The following is a 20,585-nucleotide window of genomic DNA, read 5'->3' as shown; positions in this document are numbered from 1 at the left end:
CATGTGACCACTGTGTGATGAACTTTATGCAACACTTTCACAGTCAAAATGTGCAGTTCCTAAATTAGTGTAGTTTTACTAACTTAGCTTATCGAGGTTAGCGCGATAATTTGTGGATATGTGTGCAAAATTATTAACTAATTAACCCAAGTTGTTATTAGACAGTATATTAATAGGCTGCATGAAAAATTGAGGGCATAAATTAGATTTTAGATACAGTCTCAGGTTGTTTTTGCTTTTGGATTTGTACTTATTTTATTTTCTTTGCTATAAAAGATGCTTTGATATTTTGCATAGACAAGGCAAATAGCATCACTAACATTTCAACATAACTTAAGAATTTGAACTTTTTTGTATTTGCCACATTTGTTGATTATTAGTATATAAAATATATTTCCTGCTATAAACATAGGATGACCTAAGATGCATCATTATAAATGCAGAGAAATCTTAAAAAGAAAAGGACTGTAAAGTAAGGAAAATACAAAACTGTGAAGTAACAGGCTGTTTTACATTATTAAGAGATGAGAAATGGTACTTTATAAGCAGTACGTATTTGTAACTTCATTGAACAACTTATTTAGTCACACAGTGACTCATTTAGTGTTGTGATGAAAATGCAGAATATTTCAGGTACAAAAAAAATCCAAAGCAGCCAGTAGAAGCAGACTTTTTGAGCCTACAAAAGATCTGGCTAGTTGCATTTATCTATTGCTATTTTAATCAAAATCACATTTCTTCACAAATTATAATCGTAAATAGTTTTTTAATTCTAATAAATGTTTTACTTAAAGTGTATTCCCCCTCAGGCCATCCAAGATGAACTGTAGATGAGTTTGATATTATTAGATCAAAGCAATATTATGAATAGAGGACTCGTATTTTGGCCAGAAGCGATGGTTTAATGTTAAAACGCCATGGACTTGTTTCTTACTAAACCTACTCAAAACCTTTTCAAGATGTTAATTGATGGACTGGAGTGATGTGGATTATTGTGATGTTTTTATCAACTGTTTGGACTCTCATTCTGACGGCACCCATTCACTGCAGAGGATCCATTGGTGAGCAAGTGATGTAATGTTTCTCCAAATCTATTCTGATGAAGAAGCAAACTTATCTACGTCTTGGATAGCCTGAGGGGAATACATTTTCAGCAAATTTTCATTTTTTGTGTGAACTGTTCCTTTATCTGCACTGTATTTAATGTGCTTTTGTTAACGTGATTTGAGATTATGGATCCAGCTGTGTGAATGTTGTATTGGTGCGGCTCATGGAGCTTCATGGTGCTGTTATGCAGACCTGTAGATGCAGATGTATATGCAGATATGTATGTTGGTGCTCTATGCTTATGAGGCATTATCAGGGTGCTCAAACGGTTAAGACATTGTTAACCAGTTAAATGCACATTGTCACTGAGGATGGAGGTGTTGCAGGTCAATCCTCTCTGGCCTTTAAGACAGGCCTGAACATTTAATACTGCTCATCTGTACTGCTGATATGATTATTAAATAAATGCAGTCATGATGTGTGGAAGAGCTTCTGTCTGCTGTTTCATTTTGTTGATTGCTTACAGATCTTTCTGAGACCATGAGATCCAAACACTGTTTCAGTTTGTGGTTCAGTTAAATTATTATTTCATGTTTAAAGAAAATAATACTTTTATTCAGCAAGAAATGCATTAAATTGATCGAAAATTTTATTTTATATAAATACTGTTTTCAACTTTCTATTCATCAGAGAAACCTGAAATAAAATGTTTCATATTTTTGCTCATATTTTATTGTGTTTTTTTTTGCTCATTAGAACATCATGTCATTAGCTTAACATAAACTGGATTCAGACTTTGCATATTGAAAACCAATTTTGCATTTAGGAAACCAAACCAAATATTTGTTTTTAATATTATTTGTATAATATTTGCTTTTTCTCAATCAATTGTGACCCTGGACCACAAAACCAGTCATAAGTGTCCATTTGTTAAAATTGAGATTTATACATCATCTGAAAGAAAAAATTTTTTTTTTTGAGAAAATCATCTTTAAAGTTGTCCAAATGAAGTCCTTAGCAATGCATATTACTAATAAAAAATTCAGTTTTGATATATTTACAGTAGGAAATCTGCAAAATATCTTCATGGAACATGATCTTTACTTAATATCCTAATGATTTTTGGCATAAAATAAAAATCAATAATTTTGACCGATGCAGTGTATTTTTAGTTATACGCCTTATGCGACTTAAGACTGCTCCAGGGTCACAATTTTGTGTTAATGACAGCAGCACTGTTGACATGCACAAAACCAGATGATCATGTTCTCCAACATGATTTAAGATGTTTGAAGGAGCATCTTAAGCTTCAGTGCAAGTAAGAACAAACTAAATCATATTTTTTTCCATATTTTAAAATGTAATTTAGTCCATTGATGCAAAGCTCAACCAGCATATTTACTCCAGTCTTCAGTGTCACATGATCCTCAGAAATCATTCTGAAACCATTCAATATGCTGATATGTTTAAATAAAATTACATTATAAAAAAAATATATTTTTGAAGATTTTGAAGTGGCTTCAGACCTTTGGATTCCGTTTTAAGTATTGTTAACTGTTTGTTAATTGTTAAGGGTTTCGACAGGACATGCAGAAATACTGATGTTTTTGAAGACTTTAAAGCTTAGTCCACTACTAAATGTCGCCTGCCACTCACCCATCGTTTGTTCTTTACTAACCACACTTTTTCAGGTCACCGTAAAATGGGAAGAGGTGACTCTGCAATCCAAACCGTGCCGATTCAGGCTCCATTACAGAGGTCGGGTTAAATTAGGCCAGATTTGGCCGGTTTTTCTATCCCTTATAACTTGAAACCCACTTGGCACCGCAGCGCTTTCAGCTAGGTCACAGAATGACCACATTTGTCAGCAGTGTTAATCCATGTTAGCGGCCTAGATTTTGTGTTTTTCATGACAAAGCATATTACTCAACCTTGATTTTAACTCAGTTATATAATCACACATTACCATAATGCGCATCCAGCAAAGGAGGGCCACATACGCAGTGTGATTCTTAAATGGCAGCGAGGCGACTTCCCTTTCCTGTGTACCACTAAATAATTCAGACATTCAGTCAGAGCAGATTCAATGGTCCTGATTAAACTAAAAGCAGATCACTTCATAATATTACTTAACTGGAACAACTTGTCTAGCTTTACACCTCGGACCGAATGGCGGCACGTCAGTGGAGACATCTTGTGGAGTGAACAAGTTCAATTAAATGTTCGATTAAACAGCTTACAGGATATAGCTTGGGTTATGAGGTGTTTATATAATATCCATTGGTTTACATATGATGTAAGGTCAGGTCATCTGATCAATGAATTCATGACAAGCATGTCCAGAAGCCGGAAAACAAGAAACCATCGCTGCAAGCGGACACCCCGACACCTTCAATGGACACTTGCCTCATCAAATATTAACTTTTAGTGACTGGCAAAACTGCTCACGGCCAGAATGGACGAAAACGAATAACATTCAAAGAGACAGAGATTTCTGAGCCTGCTTCAAATCTACTGAATATAAATATGAAGCATCACTAATCACAAATACTCAGGTTTATCATTTGAACAAACCCAAAACTCGAAGTATTAACTTCACTGTGTGTTTTTTTGAGGGATGCACCAGTGTATCAGCCGATAAAAGCAATTTTCTCCAATTATCGGCCATTGACCGATTGTTTAAAAACAGATGATAATCAGTGCCGATTATATCCTGTAAAACAAACATGTCAGACAGCAACTTACGTAAAGAAATGCATCTTGTGTTGAAATTTAGGGCTTTCCAAGTTCAAGTAGTAACGCATTAACACAGGATCTGTTTGACCCTAAAAATCACCCAAATCATGGTTGCCAGGTCCGTAGTTTTTCCATTCACAAAACATTATTTGTAATGTGCCTCCAATATCCAACAATTGCAAAGAGCTTTGTGCTTTGTTATTTCTAATAAAAAACAAATTCTGATCATTTTATCACAAAATTCAAATATTAAATGCCATTTTGATGCTCTTAAATGTGACATGACAGATCGCTGTTGCCACCTCGGTTTTAGTGGCAGCTAGCAAGAGTCTTTTCATATTAATACAAGTTGTAGCGCAAAATAAACATGAATGAACACCAGAAGGTGTATTGAAAGATACAGTACAGCTTACCGAAATGTATCATCTCTCATGGAATCAATCAATCAGTGTTTCAACTGAAAGAAAGACGTCAAATAATTGTTAAAAATGTCACTTAATGTTGCATTTGCCTCAGGAAAGCCATCCAGTGTTCACGGCTGGTTGCTATAAAAACTCTAGGGGGAGCTTATTATATGTTTGACCAAATCTGTCATGAATTTTTTATGAAAACTACCTTATGTGCAATTGAGTTGTTTTTGAGTGTGCTTATATTAAGTAAATACATAAATAAATAGCATTGAATATAATAAATACTGTAATAATAATTCTTTACATTTATATAGTGCTTTTCTAAGCACTTTACATAGTGAGGGGGAATCTCCTCATCCACCACCAGGCTATTGTTGTTCATTTTAACCTCTAATTTGATGTAATATTCATGGATCTAGTTTTTTTTTCCCCCTTAAGGAAACTACTGGTATCGGCATCCGCAGATGTCATTCTGAATAATCGGCTATTTATATCGGCAAATAAATTTCCTATTTTGCATTTCAACTAGTGATTGTTAAAACATTATTGTTTTAAAAAAGTCACCCCTGAGATTTCAGTTTAAGAAATATTTAATTTAAGAAAACATAAACAATTTACATAACATAAACATTTAAATAAACAAATTTAGTTGAGTAACTTTCAACATTTTTTATTTAAATAAATGTAGCCAAAATAAATTGTTTGCAACCACCTTACCTTTAAAAACATTTGTATCATTTTTTTCAGTGTGTATGTAGCAAATTATGCATTTATTTTTTAGTTTTGTTAAAACAAACAAACAATAATCTGTACATGTACTTTTAGGCAATGTTCTCGGTAAGCATGCTGTTATTTGATGAAAGTTTTTCATTGGAAGTCGGGTGTTTTTAACTGGATTTGAGGAGCATTACAGAGAGATAGATCTATAGAGATAAAACTAACAGTTAAAACCCAGATCACAGAAAAAGAAGGACCTCTAGCTTCTGCACAAGTCCTCTAAATCTTTCTTATATTACATGTGGACCGAAAAAAGAGATGGGAAAGGCCACATTTCAATTGCGTTGCCTATTACATGTTTTTCAAATAAAATCCATGACCGTGAGATCACATACAGGGTGGTTGTTGGCTACCACAGCATTTGATTTTATTTGAGTTTTATCCATGGGTTACAAAAAATAAAGCCTCACAGAAAGCAATGCATGTTGCACACTCGCAGCATGGTAAAATGCAGGAATGTGTGACTAGGACTGGATAAGGTTTACGGCACTATGATTTTTAATGATTGCATATTTCAAGAACAAATAAACAGATAATCGGTGTGATCATAAGAGGGGCAACAAGCCAGCCTCACTTCCAGTGAAGAATCCAAAAAAGAGGGAAACAAAGCAGCAAATGCAGATAAGATAGTGATGTTTGAGAAGGCAGATAAACCAAAGCACACAAGCCATTGGTCACTGGAAACACATTTCAGTTCATCAATACATCATAAAACTGCGAGATCAATGATCTTTGTAGAAGTCAACTTCTCCACTGACTTTTGAGGGCTGAAATGGAGGCACGTTTAGTACTTGTTTACTCAAAAAGGGAAAATAATTTAACATTCTCCCATTTTTCTTCTTTTGTGTGAGTACTATGTGTATTATGGGCTACTTTTATGCTATTTATGTCTTTTTGATGGACAAGAGTAGTGAGGCCATTCTTAAAAACATCTCTTTTTGTGTTCAACTGAAGAACAAACGTGATTTGGAGCAGCAAGAGGTCGAGTAACTATACTTTTAACTGAAATGAATGGTCTTATTACTGGAAAATCATACAACATATCTGTTACAGGACATTTCCTATTACCCTGAAACACAACGCAATGCACTCCATAAGTCAAAATATAGGTAAAAAACATGAAAATGACTTCATATTAACATTATACATTGTGCATTGTTTTTACTGACTTTTCCGCAGTGAATGATCTTCTTTAAACAGCGAAATAAGCTTTTAGAATCTATCTGTGATTTCAATTTCTTGTTTTGGTGCCCATTTAGAATTTTCGTAAATTTGACTAATAGATCTTTTGATTGTTTTCTTCATTGAAATGTTAATTAAACACCTGTGGTTCTAATAAAATAATCAATTCATAAACACGCTCCACAGAATAACAATGACATGTAACGTGTACCAGACAAAGCCAATGTCTTGTCTTTTCAAGCAGTGTTGATTTAGACCTCAGGATATTGTATGAGGTGAAAGGGATGTGAGCCGCGACAAAAAGAAAAGGCAAAACATGATGATTCTGAAATCTTATCAAATTAAAAGCTTCTTATCATCAGATGGGACCAATCAAGAGTGGCCTCTGGTTAGGTTTGTTCATCTTCTCAAGCGTCTGTGCTCTTTTCCTAGTCCACTATCAAAGAGCTCCAGATAAGAGCCATTCACAAAAGCCCTATCAGACAAACCCCGCACCTACAGACCCTGAACAGAGGGAATTCTTGGGAGGGGAGGGTTGGGGGGGCACGACAAGGAGGAGCAAATGCTGCATGTGAGTGTGAGAATAGAGGAAGGGACCAAATGACAGACAAGGAGTAGGGAGGGGTAAGGACAGCAGCATTTCTGTGAACCTCCTGGAGTTAGGAGATCACATCAGAAGACAGGATGCCACAAACAGGGTCGTTTTGATGCACATTCCCAGGAAACGCAGTGCTGCCATGAGAATCTTTCCCAAATGGGATTAATAAAGCGCTTTATCTCAGCATCAGAAGCTTCACAGACTCGTTCCTCAGCCTAATTCCACAACTTCATGCTTTCTTCACCGGTCTTTAGAGGAGTTCTCTGGAGCGAGAGGCATCTATGCACATTCACTGAGCAGCATGTTCCATGAGGAGTACCATGAGGAGATGGACAGTGAGTAACAGTGTGTCTGCATGCTGGTCGGTGTGTGTCTTCTATCTTCTCGCCGTCTCCGTGATCTTCACCTGCCGCAGCGCATGTTCCGTGCATCGGGCGCTCAGGGTCGCCAACTCCTCGTCCACCTCCACCTCCACCTCCGGCAGGCATGTGCGCAGCTACGTGCACCTCCAGGGAGACGTGCGCCAGAGGAAACTCTTCTCCTTCCAGAAGTTCTTCCTTAGGATCGGGAAAGACGGGAGAGTCAACGGCACCAAGAGCAAAGACGATCCCTACAGTGAGTCACCTAGCCTAATAATAAATACTGCGTTTATTCAGAATCGCTTCACTTGTGGCCAAACAAAACGTTATCACGTGCAGATCACCTTATCTGTTAAGAAAATGCATTCATCAGGGAAAGCACAAAAAATGCACAATTTAGAGTTTTATTAATCCCGATTAAACTTTGACAATTGACGTGTTTGGATGTAACCTAGGCTACTAATCATGCAATAATATTGGTAATGTTAAAGTTATGATCTGAATCGTGTCATTTAGATTTAAATCAGGTAAAAAAAATTTTAGAAAAAATCCGATGTGAATAATAATAATAGGCGATTAATTTGGTTTAATTAGTTTTAAACTCTATTAATTGCCTATCATATGCTTAACAGGTCAACAGTTGATGTAGCTATTGATGCATTGTTAATATTTCTGAAAATATCTCAAGTTTAATGAAGCGCCTAATAGTTTGAAAGTACTTTAATGCTTTTTAATTGATTAGATGGATTATAGGCAAAAATATTGATTATTGTGACATGAAATTAAATTAAATTGTGAATCGCAAATTAAGGAAATTCTAATTAATTGATTGATTAAATGAATAGGCTACATTTATCAATTACTTTAAATTTAAATCCAGAAAATAATTTAGAAATATTATTACTTTAACAGGTAAACTTTACTTTTGTAATTAAAGGAATTACTTTTATAACTTTTTCATAATAAAATTGTTAATAATAGATCATTTTTACATTAAAATGTGCATATCAATCAAACGTTTTATGGCATTTCTATTATATAGGCTTTCTATTCTATTCACAACATTTCTATAGCCTGCAATATTTGTTGCAAACTTTTTGCAAATGGCAAATTATTGCAAATGATATCTAAACAAAACACCTGATGCGAAACTAAATTCAGGCTGGTCTGTCTTAATGAACCACACAGGAATAATATTACTAATATTTAAACCCCATAAATTAAATTAGCCGCTCTAATAAAACAAACAAAATTAATGGGCCGTTAAGGAATGGTGCTGTTGGCTGCAATATCCTTTTAAATGCATAATTGTGTCCTGACACCCAGAAACCTGAGAGCAATTAACCCACATATTGCTGTAAATGTTTCCCCTGACACAAGCAAAGGAGGAAACACCCTTTATAATGTGATCAAAGGTTAAGCTTTTGTTTGCAATGGCTGTATATACCTAACAGAGTCATGGATCTCTTATTAGATTGTCTCTGGTTTGTTTTCAAGTATTATGAGCCCATCATGGAAATGCACAATGTGTTTTCGGTGTTTTACGCAGAACAAGTTAATTAGCCATTACTCATATGGAGCCCATGTGAAGATAAGGGTCTTCCTGTTTCCTCTGTGTGTGTGTGTGTGTGTGTTTGTCTGGTGTCTTGCACTAACATCCCTTCCTTTTTAACGCCACGGGGCATGTTGATTTAGGCGTGTGTGGTTGTTTGTATCTGGTGCTTTTTAAATCAAACTTTCTTTTTAATGTCTCAGTTGTTTCTCCTAGACGGCAGTAAGATGTCTACTGTTTCTCAGATTGTCCCCTGACAAAAAGCATGTCTCCTCTTGGGTTTCAAAAGAGATCTCAACAAGGTCTCAAACTGTGCTTAGATACAGTATGCCAAGATATCTCAAAGCTGTCACTGGGCTGGTACCTTTTCAAAAGGGTACACTCTTGTACCTAAAGGATCCATTATGGTACCTTAAAGGTACATATTAGTACCCAGATTGTGTAGTACCTAAAATCTGCATACTAGTACCTAAAGTGAACTTGTTAGTACCTAAAATGTGCATATTGGTACCTCAAATGTGCATATTAGTACTTAAAGTGAGCAAATTGGTACTTCAAATGTACATATTAGTACTTCAAGTGTGCATACTATAGTGCCTCAGGTGTGCATAATAGTGCCTAAAGTGTACATATTAGTACTACTTCAAGTGTGCATGATATTACAGTGTACAAATTAGTACCTAAAATGTGCATATTAGTACCTCAAGTGTACATATATACTTAAAGTGTCCATATTAGTACCTAAATTGTGCATATTAGTGCCTAAAATGTCCATATTGGTACCTCAAGTGTGCATATTAATACTTAAAGTGTACATATTAGTACTTCAACTGTACAGTTTGTACCTAAAGTGAACATATTAGTACCACAAGTGTGCATATTAGTAACTCAAGTGTACATATAGTGCTTAAAGTGTACATATTAGTACCTCAGGTGTGCATAAAGAGTACCTAAAGTGTACATGTTAGTATCTAAAATGTGCATATTAGTACCTCGAGTGTACATATTAATACTTCAAGTGTGCATATTAGTACCTAATATTTTGAAAAGGTACTGTCCCAGTGACAACTTCTGAACATTTATTTCAGAGTGTAGGGCAACTAGTCACTCATTTGGTTTTATTTATGTTTCTTCTTTTAGGAGAAAAATCTTGAATGAAACCTCCAAGCAGTAAAAGTTTGATCAGACCTCCATAGCTTCTGTTTTGAACAATCTTAAACATGTAAGAAAGTGCACAGTCTAGTTGTAATATTTTTAGTTACTTTGAGATCAGCATGGAAATGTACTGGGCACCATTGAGTTGTGTATCATCAGACATCACTGTGACATCTGGCAGTGTAAACGTAATCAAGTCCTCAGAGGTGATCAGGCATTGAGAGGAAATGTCTGTCAGATCTGTGCGTGTGTGTGCATGTGTAGTTTCCTCCTGATAGTCTCATCTGTGATAAAACAACAGACGCACAACACTCAACCAGACTACGCAAACTACACCCAGCTAAAGTCAAACATCATCAACAATCATCATCAGGTGATCAGACCATTTCCGCCTGCTGGATGACAAAACAGACTTGTGGGATCATTTGACTCACACCAGTAAACAACCACCCAGAACACCCAAGCAAACACATGTCTATTGTCAGCCATATAGAATACCTTAATATTGTCAATGTGTTTTGCATTGGTAAGTTAGTTTTATGTGCTTTTATTAGAAAAGTTGCCTTAGAAACTGCATTAGGGTGTTAAACTTAACATACATGGATCTCTCTATAGCTCTGTGCCATTTTAACCCTGTCTTTCTGAATTTCACAACTCATTTATTCACAAGCGAGTAGCTAATTTAAGTGGTGTACAGCACAGCTGGTTGCTCTTATGTCTATATGAGTGAGCTTACAGTGTGTGTGTGTGTGTGTGTGTCAGGAACAGCAGCAGTAATACACATGCTCTCACTTAACTTCTCTCAACTTTAACCAGGTCTAAAGAGCCTCTTGAGAGACTCAAACATCACATTTGGTTAAAGTTCTTGACGGTGAGAACGAGCAAAACAAATGTGTCAGTGATCAACATGTGATCCCAGAGGAACATGTTACTGCTCCACCATATCCACTTTATCTCAGATGTTTATCCTGAAAGTAGTAAAAATAGGCACAAATGAGACAATTGTTGACACACAGTACGAGTACAGAGCTGTAAAATGAATGTGGAGCAGCTGAATTTGGTGAGAAATGTTTGAGTTCATATTGAGGTCTTTGAGTTTTGATTGCAGGTTTAGTATCTTGAGCAAATCTGATCACAAAAGGGTTGAGTCATTGTTGAGATCTCATCTGAAACACAGGATTTCTGTAGGTTTGGGGTCAGAAAGTTTTGTTAAAGGTTTTGAAAAAAATTATGCTATATTTATATTTGAGTTAAAATACAGTAACAACAGTAATATTGTGAAATATTATTATAATTTAAAATAACTGCTTTCTATTGTAATGTATTTTAAAAATGTAATTAGTACCTGTGATGTAAAGTTGAAATTTCAGCATCATTACTCCAGACTTCAGTGTCACATGATCCTTCAGAAATCATTCTAATATACTGATTTACTGCTCAAAAAAACATTTCTGATTGTTGTCAATGTTGAAAATAGTTGTGCAGCTTAATATTTTTACAGAAACAGTGATGCATTATTTTTTAAGGATTCTTTGGTGAATAGAAAGTTCAAAAGAACAACATTTGTAATTTAAATAGAAATATTTTGCATTCATATAAATGTCTTTACTGTCAGTTTGGATCGATTTAATGCATCCTTGCTAAACAAATTAATTAATTTCTTTGGGAAAAAAAACATTTACTGACTCCAAGCTCGGTTTAATTTAGAAAATTCTGTCTTTGAGAAACAATCGAGATATTAAAGAGACTTCATTAATGAACCTATATAATTCTCTTTTGACCAATGCAGTTTTAACCAATATGCAACGTGCAATATTCAACCAATATGCAATTAAATGGTTGACAAAGGCTTGGATTTTTCTTTTTCTGGTGTAAGATTATACATGTTGATATATCATAAACCTATTTGCGTGTAGTGCATCACATCCTGTGTGTGTTTTGCACCAATCACGGATACGTCCGAGTTAGAAACAGAGCAGCTACTGTTAGTCTGCAGGCAGAGTTTCATGAATGGCGTGATGTGAATATCGCCAGCGACACATCAAAGGTGAGCATCTTTCACGTTCAGCAATGGGCTCCAACAAAAGAGTAATCCTCGGCGGGTGAAATTACACTAGTCTTTATAGCGCAGATCCAGTGTTGCTGGAAATGGATACTGCAGTAGTGACGCTGTCCTTAGGCAAGACATGATTTGGGAAACACTGGCCTTTGTGCTGCTGAATGATGTCACGTGTTTGAAAAGACACGGCTGGCTGGGAAAAACACAAACAATGGGCCTGTGAGGGGCGTGAAATCATTCTGAGGACCATGATGCACTACTTCAGCAGCTCATGTCACAAATGCATCAATGAATCTGTTTTTCGGATAATGTTAGATGCAGGGCATTATTTTAATCTTTAAATGCTGATATCATGAGAAAAATGTAAAAAAAAAAACAAACAAAAAAAACGATGTACACTACCATTCAGAAAGATTTATTTATTTTTCAAAAAATTAATACTTATTTAGTAAGCAAGTGTGCATTAAATTGATCATAGGTGACAGTAAAGACATTTATCATTTTAATGTTCAATCTCAAATAAAAGTTCACAAAAATATTAAGCAGCACAACTGTTTTCAACATTGATAATAATAAGAAATGTTTCTTGAGCAGCAAATCAGTGTATTATAATGATTTCTGAAGGATCATGTGACACTGAACACTGAATGCTGAAAATTCAGCTTTGATCACAGGAATAAATGACATTTTAAAATATACTCAAATAGAAAACTAAATAGAAAAATATGTCACAATATTACAGGTTTTACTGTATTTTTATCAATTACATGACACCTTGGTGAGCATAGGAGATTTATTTCATTAAAACAACCTCAAACTTTTAAACGGTAGTCCGCATTGAAATAAAATGCTATTTAATATAATTCTGTGTTCTTTAGTTTATGAAAATCTTAAAGGGATAGTTCACCCAAAAATGAAAATTCTACCATCATTTACTCCCCCTCAAGTAGTTCCAAACCTGTATGAATGTCTTTGTTCTGCTGAACACAAAGGAAGATATTCTGAAGAATGTGGGAAACAGAGCAGTTCTGGGGCACCATTGACTTCCATAGTAGTTTTTTTCCTACTATGGAAGTCAATGGTGCCCCAAACCAGCCTGGTTACAAACTTTCTTCATAATATCGTCCTTTATGTTTGGCAGAACAAAGACATTCATACAGGTTTGGAACTACTTGAGGGGGAGTAAATGATGGTAGAATTTTCATTTTTGGGTGAACTGTCCCTTTAAGGGTCCTATCAGGTAGAAACACATCCGTAAAGTCAACATGAAATCAAAATTGAGTTTTATTTTTAGTGTTCTCTCATCAGTGCAGAATATTCTAATGAAAACTTAGTTTGCCTTTTTAATCTTTTATCGAAATGCATAACTTTGCCGCCAAAACGACTTCTTCAGCTGATTTGTCAAAATTGTGTCAATCAATTTAATTTTATTGCCATTTATTCACTTATTTACTTATTTACCCCTGTTTACATTACTTAAGTAAAATGAGTCAAATGTTTCTTGTTGACTTTAGCAACAAACAACTTTTATTTAAAGTTTTTTACACAGCTGTAACACCAAATGTAATTTTATTAGATTTAAACTGGTTGGATATGAACATCGCACAGTGGATATTTACATTATTTGTTCTACAACAGTCAGACGATGAAAAGCTTTGCTGGTGTCCTACATTGAGTATGGCAGATTGAATTGTATGTAAAAGTTTTAAGGAACTAAATCAGACTAATGATTATAGCGCAATGTGGGTGTTTAACACAGCGTCTGGTCTGTCCTTGAGAGAGACTCCAACAGATTTATGAGCTTTTATGGGGATTCCAGTGTAAATCTGTCCCACGTGTATCCTGATGCTGTTTGATAAAGCGGGAGTCTGCTGTCTGTCTGTCTGCACTGGTGTTTGATGCTAATAATGGCTCATGTTAACTAAACCACATGCTAAAAAGACCATTAGTAATACCAACAGAGAGTGATGTGCACTTAATATTTGTGCACTGGATTAAAGTATGTTACTTTGGTTAAAATTAGACAGGTCTGAACTAACATGGTATCTGCATACACTGTAAAAAAAAAAAAAATGTTCCAAAAAGTTGTTTCAACAAATAATTTGTTACCCCGCTGATTTAAAATGTTTAGTTTAGTCAACTTGAAATTTTAAGTTACTCAATGTTAATTTAAAGGACAATTGGAATATTTTAGTTGCATAAACTAAAACTTTTAAGTCAGCGGGGGGTAACAAATTATTTTAAGTTGAAACAACAATTTTTTTTTACAATGTAGTATTTTTTCATTGAAGTACTAAATAATTATCATGTTTTTTGTTGTTTTTGTTTTTCAACATATATGCTAAGGTCAATTATACGTTTTGTGTACAGCGGCAATACCATGTTTTTTAACATATGCAGTTGTAATAACATGTTTTTATTGATGTTGTTGTTTTTCTAAGGTAAATCAAATTTTTTACATGTACAGTTGTAATACCATGATTTTTCCCCAACATATAGTAAAGTAAATCATGTACGCTAATGTATATACAATGTTTTCCCCCACAAATTTTAACGTACAGTGGTAATACCATGTTTTTATTATTTTTCCCACCATATAGTTTGGTAAATCTCATTTATAATGTGTATTTTTCCAACATATACTCATTTTTTAACGTGTACAGAGGTAATACCATGTTTTTTGTTGTTGTTTTTTCCCCATCATATACTAAGGTAAATGATTTTTTTTGCGTGAAACATAGTAATACCATGTTTTTGTTGTTTTTCAACATATACTAAGGTCAAATATAAAAAAATAAAATAAAAACATGCACAGTGGTAACACCATGTTTTTGTCCCAACATATACTAAGGTAAATAATTATTTTGAAACATGGTAATACCATGTTTTTGTTGTTTCTGAACACATACTAAGGTAAAATGTTTAAAAACACATGCACAGTGGTAATGCCATGCCCCCCCCCCCAACATATCGTAAAGTAAATCATATTTTATAACATGTACAGTGGTAATACCATGTTTTTATTATTTTTCCCACCATATAGTTTGGTAAATCACATTTATAATGTGTATTTTTCCAACATATACTCATTTTTTTTACGTGTACAGAGGTAATACCATGTTTTTTGTTGTTGTTTTTTTCCCATCATATACTAAGGTAAAACATTTTTTTAGCGTGAAACATAGTAATACCATGTTTTTGTTGTTTTTCAACATATACTAAGGTCAAATATAAAAAAAACAAAAAAAACATGCACAGTGGTAACACCATGTTTTTGTCCCAACATATACTAAGGTAAATAATTATTTTGAAACATGGTAATACCATGTTTTTGTTGTTTCTGAACACATACTAAGGGTAAAATGTTTAAAAACACATGCACAGAGGTAATGCCATGCCCCCCCCCCCCCCCCCCCCCCCCCAACATATCGTAAAGTAAATCATATTTTATAACATGTACAGTGGTAATACCATGTTTTGGTTGTTTTTTCCTAGCATATTCTAAAGTATTATATTTTGAACAGTGGTAATGCCATGTTTTTCTTTTTCTTTTGGGGACAGTGGCTTCTTTGATGTACTTATTTTTACTTATTTGTGTATACTCTGATTCCTTTATACGGATGGAAAGACTAAATATCAGCTGCGACAGAATGGTTTGTTTGTTGCATCTGAACCATGGCCCACTATCATGTCTTCAAACATCCTCTTTGTAGTTGTCGCAGGAAGCAGTCAGGGCGCTTCAGGCATGAGCCGGACGTTCAGGAGACCACCAGTACGGCGCGAGATCGCTGCCATGTGTGCCACAGATGGCTTCACAGCTCCACCAACACAATAAAATGAACGCAAACGCCTCAATATCAGTGACAACTAGGCATGATGCAATGATTTGCGCAATGCTGTTTTCCTCAGTCTCAAAAAAACTACAACTGTTTATTTTGCAGTTTTTTAGGCACCAGATATAATGCCAGCACACAAAAAACTGTGGATTTTGGCAGAGGGCTGTGGAAAATGCACGTCTGCGCAACCAACTGCAAGCCAACGACGCAACGTTGAGTAACGTGCAGCAGAGCATGACATGCTCGGGAAAACAAGGCAGCATGTAAAGAAAAACCAGCAAACAGGCCCAGTTTAAACTTGACCTCCTGGTGCGCTGCTCGACATCTGCTGAGGTCGGTCGCTCTCGCAGGTGTTTGGCTTGTATGTGTTAAAAGGAGGTGGGATTACAAACACATTTACTGTAATGGCTTGGCTTGTCCTCCGAGCTCTCTTTTGTGGTTAGTTAAGTGTGGCCTCACTGACATGGAACTTCAAAGCAAGGCTCAGTGTAGAAATTAGCGCTATTTTTGTCATTTTAGAATAATAATATCATCAAAACTATGAAATGTGTGTGGGAATTATGTAGCAACCAAAAAGAAGAATGAATGCAAGAAATCTTATATTTAAGCTTCATCAACCAACTCTATGGGGTGTATCCTCCCGATTGGGGGAGAAATATACATTATAAAAAATATTTTTCGAAATTGTAAGTCAAACAAAGGCTATTAGAGTATGTTTTATAAGACTATACTATTTCAGTTGATACTATACTATTTCAGTTTAATTCAATGTGTTACTTGCCATTTCACGGCATTATTTGTAAAAATTCACAGCATTATTTGTAAAAGAAACTTCTACACCAATTTCTTCAGGATAATGCAATGTTAGCTTAGATACTATTGTAGTTTTTAATAATAGTTTGTTACTTTTTTATATTTTCTCTGTTCATTAAAATGTTATTTAAAGTTTTAGCTATTTTAGTACATTAAGTTAAGCTAAATGAAAATGAGTCGGGTTGCCTTGACAATTAGGTGAAATGAGTTACTTATTTTTTATATTTAATTTTATTTCAATTACAAGATTTACTGTATTTTAAGTAAAATAAATGTTTTTTATGGTTTTAATTTTAGTTAACTATAAATCTGATATGAAGGACTCTTACTGGCTGCTTTTTCTTCTGCTCCTAATCATCTATAAAAAAGTTGTTTTGTAAAGAAATTTCACAATTTGTAGCATCATCCTTTAGATTAAAATGATTTCGGCCAATGTTTGACTAGTAGAGCATCTTCACCTGGGATAAACCTGGTTCTGGTTAATGTGTATTGTATGTGTGTGGTACAAACATGGTAGGCGGACCTGCGTGTATGTCAGCCTTGCTTCACGTGAACATGTTGGTGGTTTGTGTCTGAATGGATGCGTGTGTGTGTGTGTGGGAGCTTCATTGAGTTTTTTTGCAGTGGGCTCCAGTCTGCTGTTGTCTCTCTCGTCTTTGATCACTGATCATTGAAGCTTCTCTAATCCGTCTCACTGTCATCCTGTCTGTTGTTGTTCCTTCCTTTCATGCTTTCATCCCAGCGCTGAGAGGACACAGAGCACTCAGATAGTTTTACCGTCTCACTTGATACCTGCAACCTGAGACCCCAATGGAGTCACTTCACACACACACATACACACACACACACACACACACACACACACACGCACACACACACACACGTACACGGATAGATGAGTGCACACATTACCTGCGCATTCGTTCGCTCACATTCACACATAATGTCGGCTGATACAGTACAGATATATATTTATGTGTAAATATTTTATATTTTATTTCAAGTAACAATTATATATATATATATGCAAAGAAGAACAGGCAGTTTAAACTTGATGTATTAAATATAATGTATTTAATATTATGTGTCATCACAATCATTAATAATTTTTGTTTCATAATTTTCTCATATATTTATAGTAATAAAAATATATATTCAATTTTTATTACTTTTATTACTCTATCAAATCACAAAGCAGCCACAGTATGCAGAAGTGATTCCCAGACAGATCTGTGAGTAGCTGTGCAGACAAAGCATCCAGAGCATTTTCATCTTCGTAGGGGGCAGCAGAACTGTTTTGAGTGGCGACTTTAGCTGTCATGATAGAAGCATCTTTCCTCACTTCTGCACTGATCAAAGGGCAGCCGCAGCAAACCCCCCGCAACTCCAGCCGCAGAGTTCACACCCGCAGCCGCTGGGGTTATCAGACTCCGATAGCCAGACGTCACATGCTCCCATGTGTGAGAGAGAGAGAGTGTGTGTGTGTGTGTTCGCTGTTTTAGGAGCTGAATTCAAATGTGCAGGTGAGCAAAGGTCACCCAAAACTGTAATTTCACCTCTGACCTCTGCACACAAACACACACATTGTTTGTTTTGTTCCCCAGAAATGTTATTCCTTGTTGAGTTTTAAAGGGGTCATCGGATGCAAAACTCACTTTGTTGTTTGAACATGAATGTGTGTTGGCAGTGTGTGAACACAACCACCCTATAATGATAAAAAAAAATGTCTATGTCTCTATAAATAATAACCCCTTTTTCAAATCAAGCCATTCTCAGCTTCTTGGCTGTGTGACGTCACACAGACCCAGCTAGGCCCCTCCCACGATTGTTGATTGACACGGCTGTCTTACTTTAGACCCGCCCTGAGTGAGCTGTAACAGTCAAGTTAACCATAATAAACAGGATGGCTCATCACCACACAGATTAGAGAGAGGTGGGGGGAGCAGAGCTCATTAGCATTTAAAGGAAAAAAATACAACTAACAAAAATGGCAAAAGCACAAACTTACTAGACATTAAATGAAAATTAGAATATTAAAATGAAATCTGAAAATATATTTTAAAAAAAAAATGTAAACAGGCTTTGCTCTGTTTCAAATGAAAGCCTCTATATTCTTCCATTAGTTAATGTGTTGTGTTTTTCAGGTATTCTGGAAATCACATCAGTGGATGTTGGGATCGTTGCCATCAGAGGAATCAGCAGCAACCTTTACCTGGCTATCAGCAAGAAGGGAGAACTGTATGGAGCGGTGAGTATCCTGCACCAAACCTTAAAGCCATAAAAATATAGATATGACTCTGCAATTTAATCCAGAGGTTTTCAAAAGGGATTATAGGGATCTCTAGGGGGCCAAAAAGGGGCTGCTAGTAAAAATAAATAAATAAAACCACAAGGGGATGCTGAAGAAAAATAAAATAAAATGTTAAAAAATAAAATAAACCTTAATATAATCAATTAATTAATAAGGGGGTGCTGGTGGAAAAACAATAGACTAAAAAAATAAAAAATAAAAAATAAAGGAAAGGTTCACCAGTTTGACATTTAGTTTATATTTCTCTTATTTAATATAAAGATAATTTTTTCACATATTTATATTATTGTTATTTTTCACAGTATAAGTAGGACTTTATACACAGAAATATATATCTTATATTTTAGGTGTCCCACAATGAAATCCCCCAAAAATGTGAAAACCACTTTTTGGCTATACCTGCTGAAAAAAAGTGAATGTGTGTAATATATGCAGCACTGTTTGTTACAAAAACATAGCCCCGCCCCACACTCATGCCATTGGTTGATCTGGGAAAACATACAAATAGCTTACTTATTTCAGCATCCAGTACAATATATGCATTACTTTTAACATTTTAACATCAAAGCAACAAGTGAACCCATTTAAATGGTTTCTGTCTGGTCCAAGATTAGAGCAGGTCTAGATGAATAATCAGATGCATAGCCTGTGTATTTAGATCTGGTTAAAGCTGGCAAACCACCTCAGACCAGAAGAAAACTGCTGCCATGTTAAAAAAACAGCATGACTAGGTATGCAGAAATGTAATAACTTCATTTCATGCATTTCAGAGAAACTATGGTATAAACTGCCGTCTGAAGGAGCGCATTGAGGAGAACGGGTATAACACATACGCATCCGCTGAGTGGAGGAACAAGAAGCGCCAGATGTTTGTAGGTCTGAGCGCTCATGGAAGACCTCTGCGCGGGAGAAAAACCCGCAGGAAGAACACAGCTACACACTTCTTACCCATACTGGTGTGACTTTTGTTCATAATGCTGATGGGACGGAGAGAGATCGGTGATAAAGACTGTCCACACATGACTCTCTGTAGCGGCACTAGATGAAATTTTATCCTCATGCCAGTTGACATTAAATTGTAAACATGCTCAAAAGAGCAAAGAATGCAGGCTTTCATTTCCATTGTACATCATTCCAGTAATCTAAAATTATGGATTATGTGTGAAAGACTTTTCTTTAATAGGATCATGTGCTTAAAGAACATCTGCTTTCATTTCTTTCTGATGGACATGATTATCTTGTAGGAGCGGCTCTGAAGCTTCATGCATCGCACAGAGAAAGAGATAGTTGGGATGTATATGGGAGATTTTTATCCTCTGAAAACTGTTTTGGACTGCTTTGAAATAAATAAATAATTTATTTGTATTGTATTTAAGTAAAATACTCTAAAAAACATATTAAAAGCATATAAAAATGGATAACCTCTAATCCTGTGAAATAAAATGTATTTTGTTATCCTCCTGCAGAGCAGCTTGTGATGTGTTTCATGTTCACAACAAGCAAAACTGAAGGGGAATCTCACCAAATGTTCAGGTCAACCCAAAATCAAATGTAATAAATGGATGTAATTATCCATTAATTGGTAAAAATAATATTACGGGAATTGAGAGCTCAACGCGCTGCAACTTCAGAAAACACATGCAAATAGACAAAACACCAGCAAATCAAGAAAACATCTTCATCATTTTGACAACACATGCGCTGCAAATGAGAAACGCTGCAAATCCTCACAACACATGCAAACACAGCG

General features: G+C 35.4%; 1 protein-coding gene across 1 annotated transcript; it reads left to right on the top strand.

The window, feature by feature from the left end:
- Positions 1–6,757: 6,757 nt before the first annotated feature.
- On the top strand, positions 6,758–20,299 carry LOC306871017 (fibroblast growth factor 10-like). Its single transcript, XM_079418658.1, has 3 exons — positions 6,758–7,365; positions 18,669–18,772; positions 19,606–20,299. The coding sequence occupies exons 1-3, from the start codon at positions 7,059–7,061 to the stop codon at positions 19,795–19,797; spliced, it is 603 nt and encodes a 200-aa protein (XP_079274784.1). The 5' UTR covers positions 6,758–7,058; the 3' UTR covers positions 19,798–20,299.
- The last annotated feature ends 286 nt before the right edge of the window (positions 20,300–20,585 follow it).

This window comes from Barbus barbus (genome assembly GCF_936440315.1).
Source record: "Barbus barbus genome assembly, chromosome: 6".
NCBI lineage: Eukaryota > Metazoa > Chordata > Actinopteri > Cypriniformes > Cyprinidae > Barbus > Barbus barbus.
Note: the sequence above shows the minus strand (reverse complement) of the source record. Positions and strands in the feature narration are given on the sequence as shown.

What these genes read in the sequence shown, in the direction of transcription:
- LOC306871017 (XM_079418658.1), top strand. Translation starts at nt 7,059, where the DNA reads ATGAGGAGTACCATGAGGAGATGGACAGTGAGTAACAGTGTGTCTGCA. An exon ending in GAGCAAAGACGATCCCTACA is followed by an intron (nt 7,366 to 18,668) that starts GTGAGTCACCTA and finishes TGTGTTTTTCAG; the next exon opens with GTATTCTGGAAATCACATCA. An exon ending in AGGGAGAACTGTATGGAGCG is followed by an intron (nt 18,773 to 19,605) that starts GTGAGTATCCTG and finishes CATGCATTTCAG; the next exon opens with AGAAACTATGGTATAAACTG.